This window comes from Herpailurus yagouaroundi, unplaced genomic scaffold, assembly GCF_014898765.1.
Source record: "Herpailurus yagouaroundi ecotype Mexico unplaced genomic scaffold, PumYag 28, whole genome shotgun sequence".
In the NCBI taxonomy this organism is placed as follows: domain Eukaryota; kingdom Metazoa; phylum Chordata; class Mammalia; order Carnivora; family Felidae; genus Herpailurus; species Herpailurus yagouaroundi.
The window spans coordinates 77,388,202-77,409,463 of record NW_024412376.1 but is presented as its reverse complement, the minus strand read 5'-3'; the positions used below and the strand labels follow the sequence as shown (position 1 = coordinate 77,409,463).

Below are 21,262 nucleotides of genomic sequence, written 5' to 3'. Positions count from 1 at the left end.
ACAACTTCTTTATCCATTCATCAGTCGGTGGACACATGGGTTCATTCCATAATTTGGCTATTGTTGATAGTGCTGCTGTAAACATAAGGGTGCATTTATCCTTTTGAATCAATATTTTCGTATCCTTTGGGTAAATGCCTTGTAGTGCAAGTGCTGGATCGTAGGGTAGCTCTATTTTTAATTTTTTGAAGAACTTCCATACGCTTTTCCAGAGTGGCTGCACCAAGTTGCATTCCTACCAAGAGTGTAAGAGGGTTCCCCTTTCTCCACATCCTTGCCAACACCTGTTGTTTCCTGTGTTGTTAATTTTAGCTATTCTGTATAGTCATGACTTCTTGAGAACTTAGTCCTAAAATGATTTGCAAACTGGGCCTTTTTAGAAATACATTTATTATTCGTTCATGTGTTCTTTTCATAATTTTTAAAAATGTTTTTATTTATTTTTGAGACAAGAGACAGAGCATGAGCAGGGGAGGGGCAGAGAGAGAGGGAGACACAGAATCTGAAGCAGGCTCCAGGCTCCGAGCTGTCAGCACAGAGCCTGACGTGGGGCTCGAACCCACAGACTGTGAGATCATGACCTGAGCTGAAGTCAGACGCTCAACCGACTGAGCCACCCAGGCGCCCCTCACAAATATTAAGTGTCTTGCATGTGCTGGGTATTGGGGTGGGTAAAAGGTGATGTGTGCTTGCTGCTTTTGGGTAGCTCATTGTCCAGAGAAAGAAATATAAGCATGAACAACTAACTAATAAAGGCAGACAGATTGCCTATCTGTCATCTGGGATGTGACCTGATACATATGAAAGTTTTGGTGGTTTAAATGTCTTCAGTAAGACTTTTAAATATGTTAAGATATGATCTGACCTATAGGATACATCTTCTACAGTAAGGAAAAAGGGAAATGTAAAAAGTATATGTAAAAAAAGGCATATGTATATATTGCACTACATACATATATTTTTAGGTTTATTTATTTGAGAGAGAGAGAGAGGGTGCAAGTGGGGAGGGGCAGAGAGAGAGAGGGAACGAGGTTCTGAAGCAGGCTTCATGCTGACAGCGGAGAACCTGACATGGGGCTCAGATTCAAAGTTGGATGCTTAACCGACTGAGCCCCCCAGGTGCCCCTGCACTACATATATGTATATGAAATTCATATTTACTGGAAATTCTGGTTGGACTGCAGATGGGAGTGTGCCAGAACCACCCTGTATTGGTATTTGTGTGAACAGCAAATTCAGACTCTGAAGTGGATGATGCAACAGCTCTTTTGGAAAGGTCTCTAGGTATTTTCTTGAGTTCATCATTAAAAGTTGGTGTTTCTCAACATTTCCATGTCTAATTTATCTCTTTCACATCTGGAATTTCTCCTGTCTGTTGATGGGTTAATGACTATTATTCTGAAATACGCGAGATTTTTACAACATAAAATAGCCTGTGACCAATTTGTTTTTGATTTGTCTGTTGTGCTCATACCCTGGTGATTGAGCTACCTTTACATAAGTGAGCAGCCATTGACAGCTGGTGGTTCACACCAGCTCTGTACTTTTTCTTTCAGTATTTGGAGTCCTATATGGAAGATTTTTTTTGTATCTGTAAATCAGTAGAGGTACCAAGAAGTGACCACCTCTGTTAGAGATTGGGGGAGGTTTCACTAAAGGAGAAATAGCCTCTGTGTTGAAGGTTATTGGAGTCCCCAAGCAGCAATGAGGGAGAAGGGGCTTCCTGGTAGGGGGAACCACCTGGGCAGGGGCGTGAAGCCATGAAATAGTTCAGAGAAGGAGGAAGTATGGTGTGCCTGGGGTAGAGTACAGGCCCTGGTTACTGTACTCCAGAGCATTTCGTATTTAGCAATTACTTATGGGATAGGCACTGTGCACAAGGCATACGATAAGTACTAGAAGGTACAAAGCCCAAAAGAGTTTCTGCCATAAAGAATTTAAGTCTAGGGGCAGAAATTGCTAAACAAAGATCCAAATGACACAGTTTACTTTTAAGACTGTAATTAAAGGTTGAGATTAAGAAAAAGGTGTTGTCCAGCAAATTGTGACTCTCAGAATAGTGATACCATTAATGAAGTTCAAAGAGAACTGGATTTAGGGTCAGGACGATGACTGTAGGACATCAAGATGATGACTAAGGATCGAAGGTGTTAGTTTTAGGCATAGTTGGAATTATGAGAATGATTGAGAGTCCAGAAGGAAAAGATACAGAGACAAAAAGAATATTGAAAGCAGAATCTTGAAGGATTTGTTTAAACAAAGGTTTAAACCTTTGTTTAGAGGCTGAAAGATTGAGAGAAGTCAATATGGCTAAGAGGAACAGAGATAAGAAATAGAGGTAAGAAATTGGAGACAGTTTAAAAATTAAGCCCTAGTTGGCAGTGTGCAGGGCTTTGGAAAAGTAGAAGATAAAGCTGAAGAAGAGGCATTGGCTTTAGCAGTTAGAAGACCACAGATAAGTTATACAGCAGTTGCGGTGGAGGAAACCATGTTGCTCGTGTTTAAGAATTGCATAGTGGGGGTGAAAGTGGAAGCACTGAGGGTGGTGACCAGAGTCGCAGTTGGCAAGCATCATTGCACCTTCTGTGAGCCTGGCCTTGGTCTGGACACTTCAGATGCATTCACGTCTTTAACATTCACAGCAATCCAATGAGAAGGGTACTGGTTATCTCTTGTAACAGATCAGGAAACCATAGATAGAGAGGCTGCATAACTTGCTCAAAGTCCTCCAGTCCAGTGGCTAAGCCAGGGTTTAAAGTCTGATTCTAGAAGTTGTGTTCCACATACTATTCTGCCACCCAGCAATTGGTAGTGAAGTGAAGGCCAGCTTTAGGCGGTTAAGGAAGTTTGAAGGTCCCCCCTCCCCAACTTTTTCTTTCTTGTTTTTTTGTTTTTTTTTAAATTTTCTTCAAGTTTTTTAAATGTTTATTTATTTTTGAGAAAGAGGGACAGAGTGTGAAGTGGGGAGGGGCAGAGAGAGAGGAAGACACAGAATCTGAAGCAGCTCCAGTCTCCAAGCTGTCAGCACAGAACCTGACATGGGTCTTGAACTCATGGACCTGGGAGATCATGACCTGAGCCAAAGTCGGACGCTTAACTGACTGAGCCACCCAGGCACCCCTCTTACTTTCTTTTTAAATGAAGAGAGATCCCAGTCTGTTTGTAAAAAAAGGAAGGACATAGAAAGGAACAAATCTTGGGATCAGAAGGTTTAAGAACCAGGACGCCATCTGTCCCAAAAATAAAAAAAATAAAAACATAGAAAAAAAAAAAAAAAAGAACCAGGACGCCTGAGTGGCTTAGTTGGTAAGCGTCCAACTCTTGACTACGGCTCAGGTCATGATCTCTTAGTTTGTGAGTTCTAGCCACACCTCGGGCTCTGTGCTGACAGCTCATGGAGGTTTTCTCTCTCTACCTCTCTCTCTCTCTGCCCCTATCCTGCTGGTGCTCTCTTTCTCTCTCAAATAAATAAGCTTAAAAAAAAAAAAGGCATAAGAACAAAAGCAAAATAAAATAATTTACCGTAGGAGGCTGTACCTGGATCCAGTATTAGGCCTCAGACCCTTGAAGAAGGAGGAAGGGAGCTGCCTAGAATAAAAATAATCAGCTCTTGTGATGTTCCAGGCACCATTTTCAGTGTTTAGCATGTATTAACTCATTTAATCCTCTCAACAACCGTATTGCCCCATTTTTTTTTTTTTTTTTTTTTTCTAGATAAGGAGACGGCCCACAGAGGTCATGGAATGTTTCCCATCTCACATCTGGTAGCTGAGCTCCAGATGGGCTGGTCCTTGCTCAGCTCAGAAAGGTCTTGACTGTTCCCCTTGGACCCAGCAGTGCCTTTTGGGTCAAGAATAGCCAGCACGTGAGCTCCAGATGTGGACAGCTTACCTTCAAATCCTAGTTCCCTTCAGACCTTCAGTTTTCTTATAGTTATAATACTTACCCCAAAGGCTATTATGAAGATGAAATTGGGTAATTTATGAGGAGTGAAAGCTCCCTGAGAGCAGGGGACTTGTTTTATTCACTACCTTATTCCAGAGCCTGAAAGAGGCATGGATGACATAGATGTTGAGTCAGTAGTAGGCAGTAGTCATTTGAAGGAGTGAACGTGGAGATGTAGCCATAGCCAGCATGTACTCTAAATGGTAGTTCTCCTCTCCATAGGGGAGCTCAGGTATTGGGGATGGGATCAAAAATGCTCACCCTCAGAAACCAAGTGTTTTGTGTGACTTTTGATCATTTGGTGGAAAGCATTTTCTAATAATCTCTGTATTTTTCACCCAGACTGTTCAAAGGTTTCCCTGCTATCCATATTGTTTGTGTACCCCAGTACATTAAAACCTTGGATTGTGAGTAACTTGTTCTGCGAGTGTTCCACAAGATGAGCAGACATTTCTTTTTTTTAATTTTAATTTTAATTAATTAATTAATTTTTATTTTTTAATTTACATCCAAACTAGCATATAGTGCAATAATGATTTTGGGAGTAGATTCCAGTGATTCATTCCCTATGTATAACACCAAGGAGCAAACATTTCTAATAAATTTAACTTTATAAACAAGCAGTGTCTTGTAATATGAGTAGTACATGACACCGAATGTCACATGATCACAACTGAGCCAGTAGTTCTTCTCTCACTGAGGGATTGTGGGTGGTGGTCTCCCATGCTCAGATGCTCGGTCTCAGGCCATGGTGTTTGGCAGAAATCTGTGATTTTTCAGAATGTTGGAGGGTGCCCACAACTGGCACTAGTGTGTTTTTTGTCACTTCAAAGCACCTATGGACAGTCCTTTGCTTTTCCATACAAGAGTAAGCATAGGAATGCTTTGCCTCATTCTAGGTCAGGCTGCCTGCAGATACAGACTCTTCTCTGCTGCCTTATTGCCAGTTAAGAGCATATGACAAGAGTCTATTGATACTGTACCGTAGTCAATATCTGTGCGAGTGTATACAATGGCCCTCATGCAGAAAAAGGTTGAAAAGTGGTAAGAAGGAGATAATTATGGTGGAAGTTAAGAAGGAAATCATCAAGAATTATGAATGAAGTGTGTGAGTGGCTGAAATTGAAGATTTTATAGGAAGTCTGCGTCTGCATCTCATCTGCAGAGGAGAAGGAGATAAAGGTAGGGGGATCCCTCACTTCAAATGAGATTAGGGAGATGTTTAAAATGTGGGAAACTGCAAAATTTTGTAGAAAAGCACCACTGGAATAAGGCTGTAGCAGTGCGAGCGATGAATCTGTTTAACGACAATGCAATGTCACATTTCTGCGAAATCCTCAAAAGGAGGCAAAAGCAAGTGTCCTTGGATAGGTTCCTTGTTAAAATTGCACGAAAAGAAAAAGATTCCATTGAGCCAATAGATAGCAGTGATTCCTTTAGTGAGAGTGAAAGTCGTCTTACACAATAACCCTCCTCTCTTGTCTCCCTCACACCAGCCACAAAGGTTTTCAAAGGTAAGTGCAGGTTAATTTATTTTTCTTTATATTTTGTATTTTCTTCTTTATTATTTTGTATTCTATTACAGTATTGTAATCATTTTTATATGAATAGTTTTAGGTTGTAGAACAAATCATCTAACTTTCCATTATTTCTTAGGGGAAATAACACTTTGATATACAAGTGCTGTGGATTACAAGCATGTTTTCGGAATGAATTATGCTCACAAACCAGGGTTTTACTGTACAATTATTTGTCTTCCCAGAACAACACAGCAGTCTTGTTCTGTTCTTAGCCTTCAAAGCAGAGTGTAAATGAAAGCCATGAATGAAAACCCTAACTTCTTGAAGGACTCAGGATTTCATTGGGGAGGAGTAACTAGAAAGCCATAACCATGAACCACCATATCTATCATAGGAGAGAAGTGGGCCTCAGCAGAAATTAGGAATGAATCTTACAAGACTGATAGAAGTTAGATGGGAAAGAGATTTTAAGGTCAAAAAGAAGCAGCTAAAGAAACTGTGTGGGATGGCCTTAGGAGTTACGAGTGTTATAGTTTTAGGCTTGTTTAGACATGTTCCTTCCTCCCCAACCACCATGAACCCGTGGAGACTTTTGCACTTTAAGAAAATGAAACAAACCTCTGTTAAGGTTGCAAGAGATGAGCTTAAAAGGGGGAAACTCTGTTGGGAGGCTTTTGCTGTGGAAACATCTGGCCCTACACTGGTTTGTTATGTGGGACTGAAAGAGGAATGTTGTTGAACTAAGTGTCAACGCTGTGTTTCAGTTTAAATGTGTGACGACTTCTTCTTCTTCTTCTTCTTCTTCTTTTTTCTGATACTTTTTTTTGGATACACCTTCTTAATATTTCATTTTATGGTTACCAGAAAGGTTAGATGAGGTCATTGCTTTTCAAACTAGGGTCTTTATGAAAGCTTATTTTGAGGATCTGAAAGTTCTATAAGAAATTTAAAAATTATGTGTTTTCCTGTCATTGATGATCTTGAAATTTTAAACATCTTCTGGATGATATGAATGTTTATTGTATCACTGATAAGATCTGATACATCAGTGCCAGTATGTACACTTGTGTTTGTAATATCATTCCTGTCAAGGGAAGACACAGTGCCTTCTCCAAGAACCTTTTGCTATAAATTGAAGAAAGAAGTGGGAGAATGGAACAATTACAGGCATTTGGTAAAGATACAACAGCTCTGGATACTGAAGAACTGAGTCTTTCAGTGGTTAGCACAATACTTACATTGTAGATACTTGTGTTACATGGATCCTCTCTTGGGGTCAGTAATTAGCTGTAGGAATAGTGGTAACCACATAATGTGTTTTCCTGTTCCAAATGTCAAAAATAATCATATATGCTCTTGCACTGTAGGTTTTAATCTCATAATTGTCAAGAGAATAAACTACAGAACCATAAGGTGACACCTTATTAAAATGGGCATTTGATACTTGAGAATTGGTTAAATAAAATTAAACAAGATAGGCCTGATGTCTGGCACATACGAAGTACTCTAAACTGTAGTTGTTACTAGGGACAGCAAACCTCTGTGGCTCTGGTTTCTGTTTGCTGTGGAGTTTTTCAAGGGATTTCTTCTCTAGGGAACTCAGGAGTTTACTCTGGCACTGCTGCCTGTGGAGAAGAAAGGGAGCAACTAGCTTAAGACTGTTGGGGGTTAGCCAGGAACCAGCAGTCATCAAAGATAAGTGTAGATGCATATGTGGCCAGAGATCAATACTAGAAGAGAGCCATTTCAAGGAAGGTACTGGAACATAATCAGGAAACAAGTGTGTGGGGCTTGACCTTCAAGAAAGGAATTAAGAAGCAAGTTCTGTTTAGGGGAAATGTAGCAATACCCTCATGTTCAAGAGTCCTGGGCAGAAGTAGGAGCTTGGTGGAGCCTGACTTTTCCTTGAGGAATTTGGGGAGAAGTTAGAGGAGAGCAGTCTTTCAGATAGTATGTTCTAGATAACATTTAGAACTTTCTCAGGGAGAGGGCAATAGGAAGACCTAGAAACCCTACTGATTTAGGGACAGAGATTTGCTGGCCTCTCAGTGGTTTGAGGAGATAGTTGGCAACCCAGGAGGGCTGGGATGGGGTGGGGATAGGGATCAGGGCTGACAGGTTCTTTATTTTAGAGTGATGCTTTGGTTCTTGGGCTGTGCATTAGAATCATCTGGGGGTGTTTTTTTTAAATGCCAGTGCCTTCAGACTAAGTAAATCACAGAATCTGCAGGTGAGAGTTGGACATTGGTTGATTTAAATGTCCCCCACCTGATTCTAATCTGCAACCAGATTTGAGCACAGACTGTAGAACATCAGAATCACTAGGAAGGCTTTGTTAAAATTCTGACCCAATCCATAGTTTCTGATTTATTGGGTTGGGAGTGGAGTCTGAGAATTTTCGTTTCGTTTCTTTTTTTCTTTTTTTTTTTAGGTTTATTTATTTTGAGAGAGCGAGCAGGGGAGGGTCAGAGCAAGAGGGAGAGAGAGGATCCCAAGCAGGCTCCACGCTGTCAGCAGTGGAGCCCAACTTGGGGCTCAGACTCAAGAACCATGAGATCATGACCTGAGCTGAAACCAAGAGCCAGATGTTTAACCAACTGAGCCACTCAGGCGGACTGAGAATTTGCATTTCTAACAAGTTCCCAGCTGATGTTGATGCTGCTGGCCCAGGACCCATACTTTGAGAACTCCTATTCTAGAAACACAGGCTGTTTCAGGTGTCTGTTGAGGCTTTAATGCTCACATGGAACCTGTCATTTAACTGGGTAGATGTTCTTGTTTATCAAGTCCTTTTTGCTGTGACTATGACTGTGATATGATTGAACTGAAGGCTGCTTCTGTTGTTATTATACCACTTGCTAACCCTAACCATGGGAAATACACAAGTTGCCGAACCTCTTTAAGCCCCAGTTTACCTTATCTACGAAATGGAATGGTCCTTCCAATTTCATAAGAACTGTTGAAGTGTATTAGGACTCCAGTTTGGAAAAGAACTGACACATTATTTAACAGGAATTTTTGTGGATGTCACCAAGTCCATAATAGTTACTAAGGAAGGCATGAGGGAAAGAGAATACAAAAAAGTCAATAGCATGAAATTTTTGTAAAATGATATTTTTTATTTTTGTATCTTGAAAGCTGGTTGTCTCAGCAAATAAGGCAGCATTCCTTGGACTCCTCTAACTAGATTACAAGAAAAGTTCTGGGGCCAGGCAGCCTTGGAATTCGACCTCTGGCTTCACAGCTTAACAGCTGAGTTATATTGCCCTCTCTAATTCCTTTTCTTCATTTGCAAAACAGGGTTGATGTCTGCTTTAACAAAGTTGTTGGATTGATCAGAAATAGTCTTGGAAAATGCAGAGTATGTGCCTAGTACATAGTAAGTGCTCAGTACATTGCGGCTCTTAATTTTGCTGCATTTGCTGTTTTTTCTTTCTTTTTTTAAGGGTTTGTGTTCTTTCTGATAATTGTGGATAGAGACTGTTACTTCTGTAAGCACTCCTAGCTCTCAGGGATCTCATAGGAGAAATAAGACAAGTGCATTAATAATTTAGAAAGAAATAAGCTGGCCTTTATTAAGTGGCCTGTGTCTGTGTAGCCATGCTTACGACGGTCTCAGCTTATAGAGCCAGTCTGGGGTAAGAGTCATGCAGCTCTCAGGTCTGACATGGAATGCATGGGGGCAAGGGACAGACTGCTTGATCCTGAGTCCATCTCAGTGCTGGACAGTTCAGACACATAGCAGTAGGAAAGGAATACCAATCCCATTTGGAGTAGATTAATATAGTAAAAGAACATTGGACTCATCCTGTGGAAAGCATCTGATATGTGCCAGGCAATGAGCTAGTTGTGTTTTGTTTGTTTGTTTATTTATTTACTAAGTAAGCATTGAGTGCTAACTATGGGCCATGTGCTTAGGTTTGCAAAGACAAATAGGACATGAAGTTGTCCTCAAGATGTTGCTGACCTGATGTCCCTAGAATATGTCTGCAAGAAATGACTGCAGGAAACTTGAGCATCAGGTTGGGTTGCTGTCTGTGGGTAGAAAGAATGAAAATATTGCTGTAACCTGAAATCACTTGAAGTGATGCTATAAAGTTCATCCGTTCTATCCGTAATAAATTGTGACCTGCACCAAAGAGCTTCTTCATAAAATGGAAAATACTTCACAGAGAATTTAGTTTTCTCTTTTTTGCCTGTATTGTCTCCATTCAAACCTAACCATATCCACTTTGGTTTTAAATAGGAATGTCCTGGGGAGCCTGGGTAGTTCAGTCGGTTGAGCATCCGACTTCGGCTCAAGTCATATCTTGCAGTTCATGGGTTTGAGCCCCACGTGAAGCTCTGTGCTGACAGCTTAGAGCCTGGAGCCTGCTTCAGATTCTGTGTCTCCCTCTCTCTCTGCCCCTACCCCTTTTGTGCTCGCTCACCCACCCTCCCTCCTTCTCTCTCTCTGTCTCTCTCTCTCTCTCTCAAAAGTAAATAAACATTAAAAAAAATTTTAAATAGGAATGTCCTTTCTACCTGTGTCTACACCATAAGATTTCCTTCATATTTTCCTGAAGTTTTATGAATTAATCAAGAAAAGAAAAGCTGAAGTAGAAAATGTTTACAAAAACAAAAACAAACAAAACTGTCAGGAATAACTATTTAGAGTATACAATTGTTGCCTTCTCACTAGACCAGAAATACTGGTATAGGCACTTTGGAGAGTCCAAAATCCTAGAAAATGTTCCAGTCATTTGAGTAAGAGAGAAAAAATTGAGCCTTTTTCAGACCAATGAGGCACTGTGGAGCTAAGGGAAATTTTGCAGAGCAAAAATGTGATCAGTAACACACTGGGAAAGATCTGTCTTCTTCCTCTCTGTTAGGTTTGTCCCTTCCTTGCACCTCCTGCATCTCTGGTTGAGAGGGAAAATAAACAAATGTTTTTAACACGCTCACTTTGACGTGATCATTTGACATGTGCACTTTGCTCTCCCGGAACGTTGCCTGGAGAGTCTTGATTTAATAGCTGTTTTTGGCCAGTGTCTACACACACATGTTGTCTCTAGTGTGCTCATTCAGGATGAGGCAAGGCAGGGACCCACCTGCTCAGTGTCTTTTTGCGGGGGTGGGGTTGTGGGAGAACAGAAGAGGGAGTGGCTGAAGGAGTTAATCAGAGGACTTAGGATAAGAGGAGGGTCAGCATATAGGCTGAAAATGCTTTTCTGGCCATGGTTTTTCCTGGTTGAATTTTAGTGTTTTTATAATGCATGTGGCTTTGGTTTACTTGAATATTTGAGGGCACTTTCCTCTCCAGGTTTGGTTCTGCTTGCAGTTTAAACAAAGTAATTATAATTGATCCTTGAACAACATGGGTCTAAACTATGTAGATCCACTTATACATGGATTTTTTACAATGTTGTAAATGTATTTCCTCTTCTTTAAGATTTTCTTAACATTTTCTTTAGCTTGCTTTACTGTAAGAATATGGTATATAATACATAAAACATGCAAAAATATTTTTTTTAATTTTTTTTAACATTTATTTATTTTTGAGACAGAGAGAGCATGAACAGGGGAGGGTCAGAGAGAGAGGGAGACACAGAATCTGAAACAGGCTCCAGGCTCTGAGCTGTCAGCACAGAGCCCGACGCGGGGCTCGAACCCACGGATCGTGAGATCATGACCTGAGCCGAAGTCAGACGTTTAACCGACTGAGCCACCCAGGCACCCAGGCAAAAATATTTTTTAATTGATTGTTATTAGTAAGGCCTCTGGTCAACAGTAGGCTTAATAGTTAATTTTTGGGGAGCCATAAGTTGTATGTGGATTTGCAGTGGTGTAGGGGGTCAGCACACCTAACCCCAAGTTGTTCAGGGGTTAAGTGTATAAGGAAAGCATTGTGGCTTATCTGCTCTATAACAAAAAATTCCCCATGACTGTCAAATCAAACATGAGTATAATAACTTTGAAAATGGGTTTCTAGAGAAAAGGTGTGAAATCACCTCTTATTTGTTCCTTCCCTGTCCCCTTCCCCCACACCTCTTCATGGTTAATCCTTTATTCCTTGGAAGTTGGCCCATTCTGGATGTCCTCCTCTTATCCAGCCTTCTGAGTTCAGATGCCTGAAAGGATTCTTCACTATGGCAGTTTTTATTTTATTTGACTTCCCATATATGGAGCCTTATATTTTTAGTTTTTTCCCCCATGTATTCTCAGTGTGATTATAAAGTCCCTGAGCAGAAGGACACTGCCCTCATTCTCTTTATGTCTCTTTCCTTCAGCTTTGGTACTATCTTGTGCCAGATGTACTTGAATTTTCTTCTCCAACTCCTTGAGGAGCAAAAAAACTTGAGTGATGCCTGCTGGAGAAAAAGGAGGGGAAGTGGACTGGGACCGAGTCATGTAGAAATCTGAGGAATCCTTTCTGTCCTAGTCAAAGGATGATCTAGGTCAGAGGTTAAGAGGGACAAAGTGAAGATCACTTGTGTCATTCCAGAGGGACTCTCAGAGGAGCTGGAACAAAAATGGGAGGTCCCTAAGCCAGCACCTCTGCTTGCCTCCACCTTGCAGGTGAGGTGTCCCGTCGCTGGTCGTCACACCTCCCTTCAGCTGTTGCTTCGCAGGGTTGTCTGTCTCCAGCTAGTTTAATTTCATCACCAGCTGCATCTGGAATTTGAGATTTATTTTCTTAGTTTCTGTGTCATGATTCTCCACCAAATCTCCCCACTTCTCCAGCTTTGGTGATTTAGGCACAGGACCCAGCGTATAGTTATACTCATGGCTACCATTTGTTACAGCAAAAGGATACAAAACAGAAACAGCAGAGGGAAAAGATGTGTGGGGCAAAGTCTGGCGGAAAACAGGGGCAAGCTTCCAGAGTCCTCTCCCAGTGGAGTCGCACAGGACACACACAGTTCCTCCAGGAATAAGTTGTGACGGCACATATGGAATGTTGACCAGGGATGCTCATTGGAGACCCAAGGCCCTTGGTCTTTATTGGGGCTGTTCACATAGGCACCCTCTGCCTGGCACATACCAAAGTTCCTGACCCCCAGAAAGAAAGCAGGTGTGCAGCAAAAACCACAATGCATAAGCAGTTTAGGCACAGAGAACCTATTCTTCTCCGGGAAGGATGGGAACCCTCCAAATCTAAGTTTCCAGGTGCCAGCCAAGGGCATTTCTAAAGATAACAGTCCCAGGCCTGCTGTGTTGCCTTTTCTGCACTGTGTCTAAATTTGCTCTTGCTTTTTTTGCTCTGAATTTATTAGATGTTCAAATTTGTGTCACGTGATTTGAGGTGTTGGCAAGATGAGCCTGGGTCTGCTGTTATTTAGAGAGAAACCCTCCTCTGGATTGATGGGGGTTTTGCTTTCCGGACGTTGTTTTGCTTTGGCCATGCTGCCTGCCTGCAGCTTGTGTTTCTGCCAATAGGGCAAGTTCACCGCTTGCCTCTGTCCTTTTATCAAGGTAATTCTCGTTACCACCACTACCCAGCTATGGTTGTTAGACCTTCCTGTCCTGGCAGCATTTTCTTTTCTTGGTTCCCAGGCATGCTCTGGGGCAGGGCAGTACTGATGCTGCCTGCCTACAGGTCCCACAGGCTCAGACTTGCAGCCCCTTTATGAAGCTTTCCCAGGAAGAGAACGTAGGTGCTATTGTAATTAACTTCCATTTAAAACCTGTCTTATAATTTTTATAAGTGTTCTTAGGAAATCTTGGCTCAGGGATTTGAACCTCTTTGCCTTTGAGTTTTGCTTTTCTGTTACTTTTCGTCTCTGGTTTTCAGCTTTGAATTTTTAGTTGCCTAGTTTAAAAAAATCTCACATCATGATGGTAGTTTAGAACTGTTTCTTCCTGTCATTGCTGGGCAGGTTCATTTCAGCTAACCTGTCCCTCCCCTACTCACTGTTGGCTTACAGAAGTTCTAAAGTAGTGGCCCTGCAGGGGTCTTCTCAGACCCTGAGGGGCATGTCAGTTGTGCTGGTGTCCTGTATCATTTATATTTGTCTTATAGGCCATGGTCCTCTTACTTATGGCTTGAACTGAGTACAATGCCTACCTGTAATGTGACCCAATGACCTATTTTTAGCCACACTACCTACTCCACAGTCCTTGCCAAAGCTGTTGGCAAATTATGATGGAATTGGGATTGACTCGTCACTGAATATAGCTGAACGAACCTGGCTCCAGGTGAACTTTGAGCAGCTTCACTAAGTGTGCCCCTCGGGACTTAGCCACGGTGGGAGGGGGCAGGGAGGGAAATTGCCCTCCTAAGTTGGCTGACCACCAAAGACCTACTTTCATGGGAACCATGTCACTAAATAGCCCTTGGAAACTTTTTGCTACAGTTATTCAAGTCTTCCTGTTACTGAGCTAAGGACGCAGAAGAGATGAGCTAAGTGGTCAAGCTACACAGGATATGCTCCAATTTTAAGGAAAAAAGATGGTGGATGGGGAGTAAGCGCTCTGTGAGTGGGCTCTTGAGCACATGGAATACGGCTAGTGCAACTAAGGAACTGAATTTTGAACTTTAGTCCATTTCAGTTAAATACCATATGTGGCTAGTGGCTCCCTGTTGGACAGTACTGTTCAGGGAAGTGATTAGAGTGTGGCCTTCAGAGCCTTGATTCAGATCCCAGCTCTGCTGCCTACCTGTTGTGTGACAGTGCACATACTTCTTATAAGGCGGTTTTGAGAATTTGTCCATCCACATAAAGGCTTTAGAGCAGTGCCTGGCAAGAGGTATGTGTTTAGTTGATACTGGCTTATTATTACGTTCACTTGGTATTTTGAATGGAATGGTGGCAGAGTTCGTATGGAATATGAAACTCTACTATTTTTATTCTTTTATGTTTTCTTTCTTTTTTTTTTGCTCTAGGTTGCTGCAGCAACTGGCCACACGGTAATGTTGGTGGACCAGACAGAGGACATACTAGCAAAATCTAGAAAGGGGATTGAGGAAAGCCTTAGGAAAGTGGCCAAGAAGAAGTTTGCAGAAAACCCCAAGGTAATTTTTGTTTTATATGATTTCAAGACCATTCCTCTGACCATATCACATTTGGTGGCCTTTGCTTCTTTTTCGATTTGTTGTGTAAAGCTCATTTTCCCATAACTTTAGACCAGTGTAAGTAACATCATCACTGTACATACTAACTGTAAGAACTGATTACAAAACAGGAGAAGTAGATAACCATATTGTTGGGTTTTGAGGTGGGGGAGAAGGTTTCTGCAGGTAGTGAACTCATTCTGTCCATTGAGAATTTGTGCATAAGGAACACCTGTTTTGTTATACTGATGGAAGAGAGTGAAACAGGAAGGTAATTTTTGTACTTGTAAGTTTAAAAGAAAATGATATAATAAACATTGTATTCAGATAGAAAATTTTGATTGCTTAAACAATGTCTTATGCCCTTTTATAATGTCTTACCAGAGAGGAAAATACAGAATGTTCTCACTTCCCAGCAGCAGAGGGGGTGCAAGAACCTGAGGAACCCTAGAAGGCTGGAAACTGGTTCACTGACTCGTTTTCTTTGGACCTTCACATTTAATTAGAAATACTGTGGAAGTCACCAAGTGAATTTTTGTTTATGCTTGTCACCTTGTTAAAGTTGCTTAAGATTGGTTCCCTTGGGGCTTGGATGGAATTTCACTTTCATACACAGGCAGAGAAGAGTGCAGGTAGGGATTTTGTTCTGTTTGTCACCTCAGGTGTCCATAGTGTATGTCTGGTTGCCTTTTCAAAAAAATTGTTTATTAAAAAAAAATTTTTTTTTAAACGTTTATTCATTACTGAGAGATAGAGACAGAGCCTGAGCAGGGGAGGGGCAGAGATCAGGGGAGACACAGAATCTGAAGCAGGCTCCAGGCTCTGAGCTGTCAGCACAGAGCCCGACGAGGGGCTCGAACTCACAAACTGTGAGATCATGACCTGAGCCGAAGTCAGACGCTTAACCAACTGAGCCACCCAGGCACCCCTCAAAAAATTTTTTTAAAGTTTATTTATTTTGAGAGAGAGAGAGTGAGCATGAGCAGGGAAGGGGCAGAGAGAGAGGGAGAGAGAAAAATCCCGATCAGGGTCCACGCTGCCAGCACAGAGCCTAACATCAGACTCATGAACTGTGAGATCATGACCTGAGGAGAAATCAAGAGTCAGATGTTCAACTAAGTGAGCCACTTCAGCACCCCACCTTTTGAAATTCTTTATTATAAAAGAATATATATGCCATTTTAGCTATTTTTTATTAGATTTTATTATTTTATTATTATATTTTTTATTGTATTTTATTATTATAATAGAAAAATATGCCATTTTAGCTATTTTTAAGGGTAGAATTTGGTGACTTTAATTACATTCACACTATTGTGCAGCCATCACAACTCTTTACAAAACTTTCATCTTTCCAAAGAGAAACTCTATACCCATTAAGCAATAACTCCTCATTCCCTCCCTCTCCCATCTCCCAGTGATCACTAATTTGCTTTCTGTCTCTCTGAATTTGCCTGTTCTAGGGACCTCCGGTAAGTGGAATCATATGCTTTTTGTCCTTTTTTGACTTGATTTATTTCATCTTTCTTCAAGATTCATCCAGGTTGTAGCATGTGTCTGACCTCCACTCTTTATCATGCTTGAATAATACTCCATTGTATGTCTATATACCACATATTGTTTATCCATTCCTGTCAGTGACCCTTGGGTTGTTCTCACCTTTGGACCATTGTGATGAATAATGCTGCAGTGAACATTGATATACTATCTGTTCAGGTCCTTCTTTAATTCATTCACATATGTACCAGAAGTAGAATATCTGGGTCATATGACAGTCCTGTGTTTGGCTTTTTAAGGAACCACCAAACTGTTTTCCACGGTGGCTAAACCATTTTACATTCCTACAAGCAGTGTATGAAGGTTCCAGTTTCTCCACATCCTGGCCAACACTTGCTTTTTATTTTTTTCGTAATAGCCATCATGGGAGGTGTGAAGTGGTATCTCACTGTGGTTTTGGTTTGCATTTTCTTTTTCTTTTTCTTTTTTAAGTTTATGTATTTGAGAGAAAGAGAGAGAGAGAGAGCATGAGCAGTAGAGGAACAGAGGGAGAGAAAGAGAGAATCCCAAGTAAGCTCCATACTGTCAGTACAGAGCCCAATGCAGGGCTTGAATTCATGAACCGCAAGACTATGACCTGAGCCGAGATCAGAGTCAGATGCTTAACTGACTCAGATACCCAGATGCCCCGCTTTGCATTTTCTTAATATGTAGTCACCTTTTAAAAATCAGAGGGGCAGGAGTGGAGATAATTTTTACTTTCTCCCTGAAGAAATCCAAGCAATAAGTATCACAGGCAGATTAACAACTGGCATCTGTCCCCCAAATTCTTTTTTTTTTTTAAGTTTATTTATCTATTTTGAGAGAGAGAGAGAGTGAGCAGGGGAGGGGCAGAGAGAGAGGGAGAGAGAGAATCCAAAGCAGACTCTGCGCTGTCAGTGTGGAGCCCAGTGAGGGGCTGGAACTCACTAACCGTGAGATCATGACTGGAGCTGAAACCGAGTCAGATGCTTAACTGACTGAGCCACCCAGGCACCCCTGTCCCCCATATTCTTAATGATAGGGGGACCTGGGATAGGGCATATTGTGATGAGGGTGATGAGGGTCCAGATGGGGCCAGGGGCAGGGGGGTGTTGCTAAGAGCCCTGGAAGTTGGAGTCAAGGACAGAGTGAGTCTGAACCCAGGTCATCTGCATTTTTCATTTGTTTATTCTGTACACATCTGCTGCTTGTCTCCTTTGAGCAGAGGCTCTGGGCCCTGCTTGAAGGATTAAAAAAAAAAAAAAAAAAAGTGGGTGGTGTGCTCCAGATGCACAGCTCCAGATGAGTGACTCCTTGGGAGTCTGGTGTCGGTGTTTCTCATCTGTGCCTGGGATGTGCTTGGAGGAGGGACGAGTCAGCTTCAGCTTGCCTCCTTGACACACTGCATGCACTTTGTTCTGCACAGACCAGCACATCAGCCACTTGCTACAGGCGGCTGTGGAGAGCTCAACATGGGGCTGGTCCAAGTCGAGTCACATGCTGCATGTGAAGACAGACAACAGATTTCAAAGACTTAATAGGAAGGACGAATGTAAAATGTCACACTGCTTTTTTTTTTTTGTTTTTTAAGTTTATGTATTTTGAGAGAGAGCAGGGGAGGGGCAGAGAGAGAGGCAGACAGAGAGAATCTCAAGCAAGCTCTGCACCAGCAGCATAGAGCCCGATGTGGAGCCATCAGGTGATGGCTTGATGCGGGGCTCAAACTCATGAACCATGAGATCATGACCTGAGCCTAAATCAAGAGTCAGACACTTAACCAACTGAGCCACCCAGGCGCCCCAAACATCTCATTGCTTTTTATATTGATTACATGTTCAAATGATAGTATCTTAGATGGATTGGGTTAGATAAAACTAATTTTACCTGTTCAGTTTTTAAAATGCAGCCAATAGAAAATTTAAAATCACTTTTTATCTCACATTATATTTCTGTGGAAGAGCTCTGATAGTTGTTTTGTTCCATGATGGTTTTGGATGGCTTTGCTGATTATGACCACGTTGCTGAATATGTTCCCAGGCTGACAATGCCCCATGGACAAATTACATCCTGAAATAAAATGGCACTTGTTAGAGGTGTTGTCTTCTTCCTTTTTTTTTTTTTTTTTTTTTTTTTTTTTTACAAAGGATTTCTCTGTATTATTTCTCAGGTATGCATGAGTCTGCATTTAGCTCAGGAAATTTCTCACTTAAAAATGTCATGGGGGAGAGAAAAACAATATAAGCAGACCATTTAAAACTAAGAGATAGAACAGCCAAATTAAATGTGTAAACTTTGACTACATCTTGAGAGACAACTGGGGAAGTTCGAGAATGCACTATTTTCCGGCTATTTCAATGAGACTATGCTATGTAAACAAATGTTCTTATTTTTGGAAGATGCATGTGTACTTATTCTGGTGAAGTGACATGATGTTAGCAATTTACTTTCTAAAGATTTAGCAAGAAAACAAGGGTGTGTAAAGAAAGATAAAACAAATGAGCAAATGTGGCAAAATTTTAACAATTATTAAATCTAGGTTGATCTACATTACAGTTGCTACTATTACACTAGTCTTTCAACATTTTTACATTTGATAGTTTCCAAATAAAAAGCTCCCAGAGCTCACTCATTCATATGGTCTTTTCTTTGTCCCCCATCTCCACCAGTAGAAATCCATCCATCCTATAAAGGATATGCCCACACCCAACTTTACCCACAATACTTTCGTAGATTCTTTAACTCCTGTGCCTACACATGACTTCTGTCTAGATTATGAGCCTCTAGAAAGCAGGTACTATGTTTTATTCATTTTCTCATTTTTTTGTCCTCTCACAGACCTAGCAATTTGATTGAAATCACATCATCTATCACAATCCAAGCTTTATGTGGGCCAGAGGTCTCAAGTGCTGGCTAGTCTACTAGCTATATCACAATCCCTGGGGCATCTTTTTCTAAAAAACAGTTTTCCAGGTACCACCTCAGACCTATTGAATCTGAATCTCTGGAGATGGGCCTAGGAGTCTATGTTTTGTTCTGCTCTTGGGGAGTGGAGAGAGGCTGATACTAATTACTGAATATATTTAGAGGTGCTGTCTTCCCTGACGTATGTCTGTGGAAATCTGGAGTCACAGATGAGACAAAGGTGGGACTGCAAGCTTTCCGCAAGCGGAGGCTGTGTCTGGCATGTTTTTGCAACACCAGTTGCTGGTTTGTGATGGGCAATTATTACTTGAAGAAGGATTGCTAAGTTTGGCTTTCTTACCCTCTCTTGCCCTCACTCAGCTCTTCTCTGCCTTCTTTTAAAAAAAAATTTTTTTTAATGTTTAATTTTGAGAGAGATGCACACAGAGTGCCAGCAGGAGAGGGACAGAGAGGGAGACACAGAATCTGAAGCAGGCTCCAGGCTCCGAGCTGTCAGCACAGAGCCTGATGGGGGGAGCTTGAACTCACAAACCGTGAGATCATGACCTGAGCCAAAGTCAGATACTTAATCGACAGAGCCACCCAGGCGCCCTGTTTGCCTTCTCTTAGAGATGAATAGTCAGGGGCACCTGGGTGGCTCAGTCGGTTAAGCATCTGACTTCGGCTCAAGTCATGATCTCACGGTTCGTGAGTTGACCCCTGCATTGGGTGATCACGAGCCCGACTTCTCTCTGTCTCTCTTTCTCTCTCTCTCTCCCCGTCTCTGTCTCTGTCTCTGTCTTTGTCTCTCTCTCTCTGCCCCTCCTGGGATATTCTGTCTCTCTGCCCCTCTTTCACCTGTGCCTTTCTCTCTTCATGGTGGGGGAAAAAAAAAAAAAAGAATAGTCAGCATCACCTCTCAGACTAATGAATGTTGCTGAGCTAAGCTGTTACTCCTTTCCAGGCTCCCTGGAAGCCTGTTCCTGGAACAGTGCATGGCAGTCTGCTCACTCACTGAACAGGTAGAGAGCAGGCCGATGCAGGTGCTGCAGGTGGACCATTTAGTAACTGGAGCAGAGCTGACAAAGAGTGAAGGATTATGACCTGTACATGACAGTGATAGCTGACCAGCAGTTGGGACGTTCCCAGGCTGACTGTTGCCCTGGTGTCTAGAAGCATACTGAGATGCCATCGTCCCTAAACGGAAAAGTAGGGAGTTTTATTTCTTAGAATTTAGGACACACTCCAGTTGCCTCTGGGGCCTGTTTGCCTGTCCTCACCCTCCTCTCTCCTGCCTCAGCAAATCACAGCATTTTCTGGTGAGTCTGGTGAATACTCTCTTCTCCTTTCTTCCACTGTGTCAGGCGGGTGATGAATTTGTGGAGAAGACCCTGAACAGCATATCAACCAGCACGGATGCAGCATCTGTGGTCCACAGCACAGACCTGGTGGTGGAGGCCATCGTGGAAAACCTGAAGGTGAAGAACGAGCTCTTCAAGAGGCTGGACAAGTTTGCCTCTGAGTATGTGACCCTTGGGCATTCTTGTTGGTTTAAGGGCTCCCTTCCCTGGCTTGGGCTTTTCTCCCAGGAGGGAGTCTTTTGACACCAAGCCCACTTCTCTTTTTAATATCACATAGCTGTTTCTAGAAGACCTGACCCTGTTTCCCCTGTTCTCCATCCTCCCTGTCTGCTTCCCAAGGCTTGAGCTGCCTCCGTCTGATCCTTGTCCCAAAATGAGGGTGGAATTTCCCACAGGAAAGTGGAGGGTCCATTCAGAGACAGTCCTCTGCCTGGGCCCTCCCAGGCCAGAGGACAAAGAGCTTGGGCATGTCCTCAGATGTCTGCTGAGGAAACTCACAGTAGTTTCATGACAAAATTACTTTTTTTGAGGACAACCTTCAGAATGGTGTAGTGTTTTTTTTTTTTTTTTTAATGTTTATGTTTGAGGGATACAACATGAACAGGGGAGGAGCAGAGAGATAGGGAGACACAGAATCAGAAGCAGGCTCCAGGCTCTGAGCTGGCAGCACAGAGCCCGACGTGGGGCTCAAACCCACAAACTGCGAGATCATGACCTGAGCCGAAGTCGGACGCTTAACCAACTGAGCCACCGAGGTGCCCCAGAATGGTGTAGTTGAAGGGAATGCCTCTCTGTCTACACAAAGTTCCCTGGGCTCTCCTGTTTTGAGCTTTATCTGGATTAAGTCAAAACACTTGGGAGCATTACGGGAGCATTGAGTTCTTCCCAGACTTCCTGGCAAAGGGTGGGAGAGGCGAGTCAGCCCCACGTAGGTGAGGCATACGGGCGCCTGGGGCTCAGAACTGGCGGTCTGAACGAGTGTC

At 42.2% G+C, this 21,262-nt stretch overlaps 1 protein-coding gene across 1 annotated transcript in view; it reads left to right on the top strand.

Moving 5' to 3' along the window:
* HADH (hydroxyacyl-CoA dehydrogenase) overlaps nucleotides 1-21,262 on the top strand; it is a 50,547-nt gene that overhangs the window by 10,696 nt on the left and 18,589 nt on the right. The window contains exons 2-3 of the mRNA XM_040476612.1: nucleotides 14,332-14,460; nucleotides 20,283-20,440. Of these exons, the coding sequence (XP_040332546.1) occupies nucleotides 14,332-14,460; nucleotides 20,283-20,440 (287 nt within the window). The remainder of the gene's footprint in view (nucleotides 1-14,331; nucleotides 14,461-20,282; nucleotides 20,441-21,262) is intronic.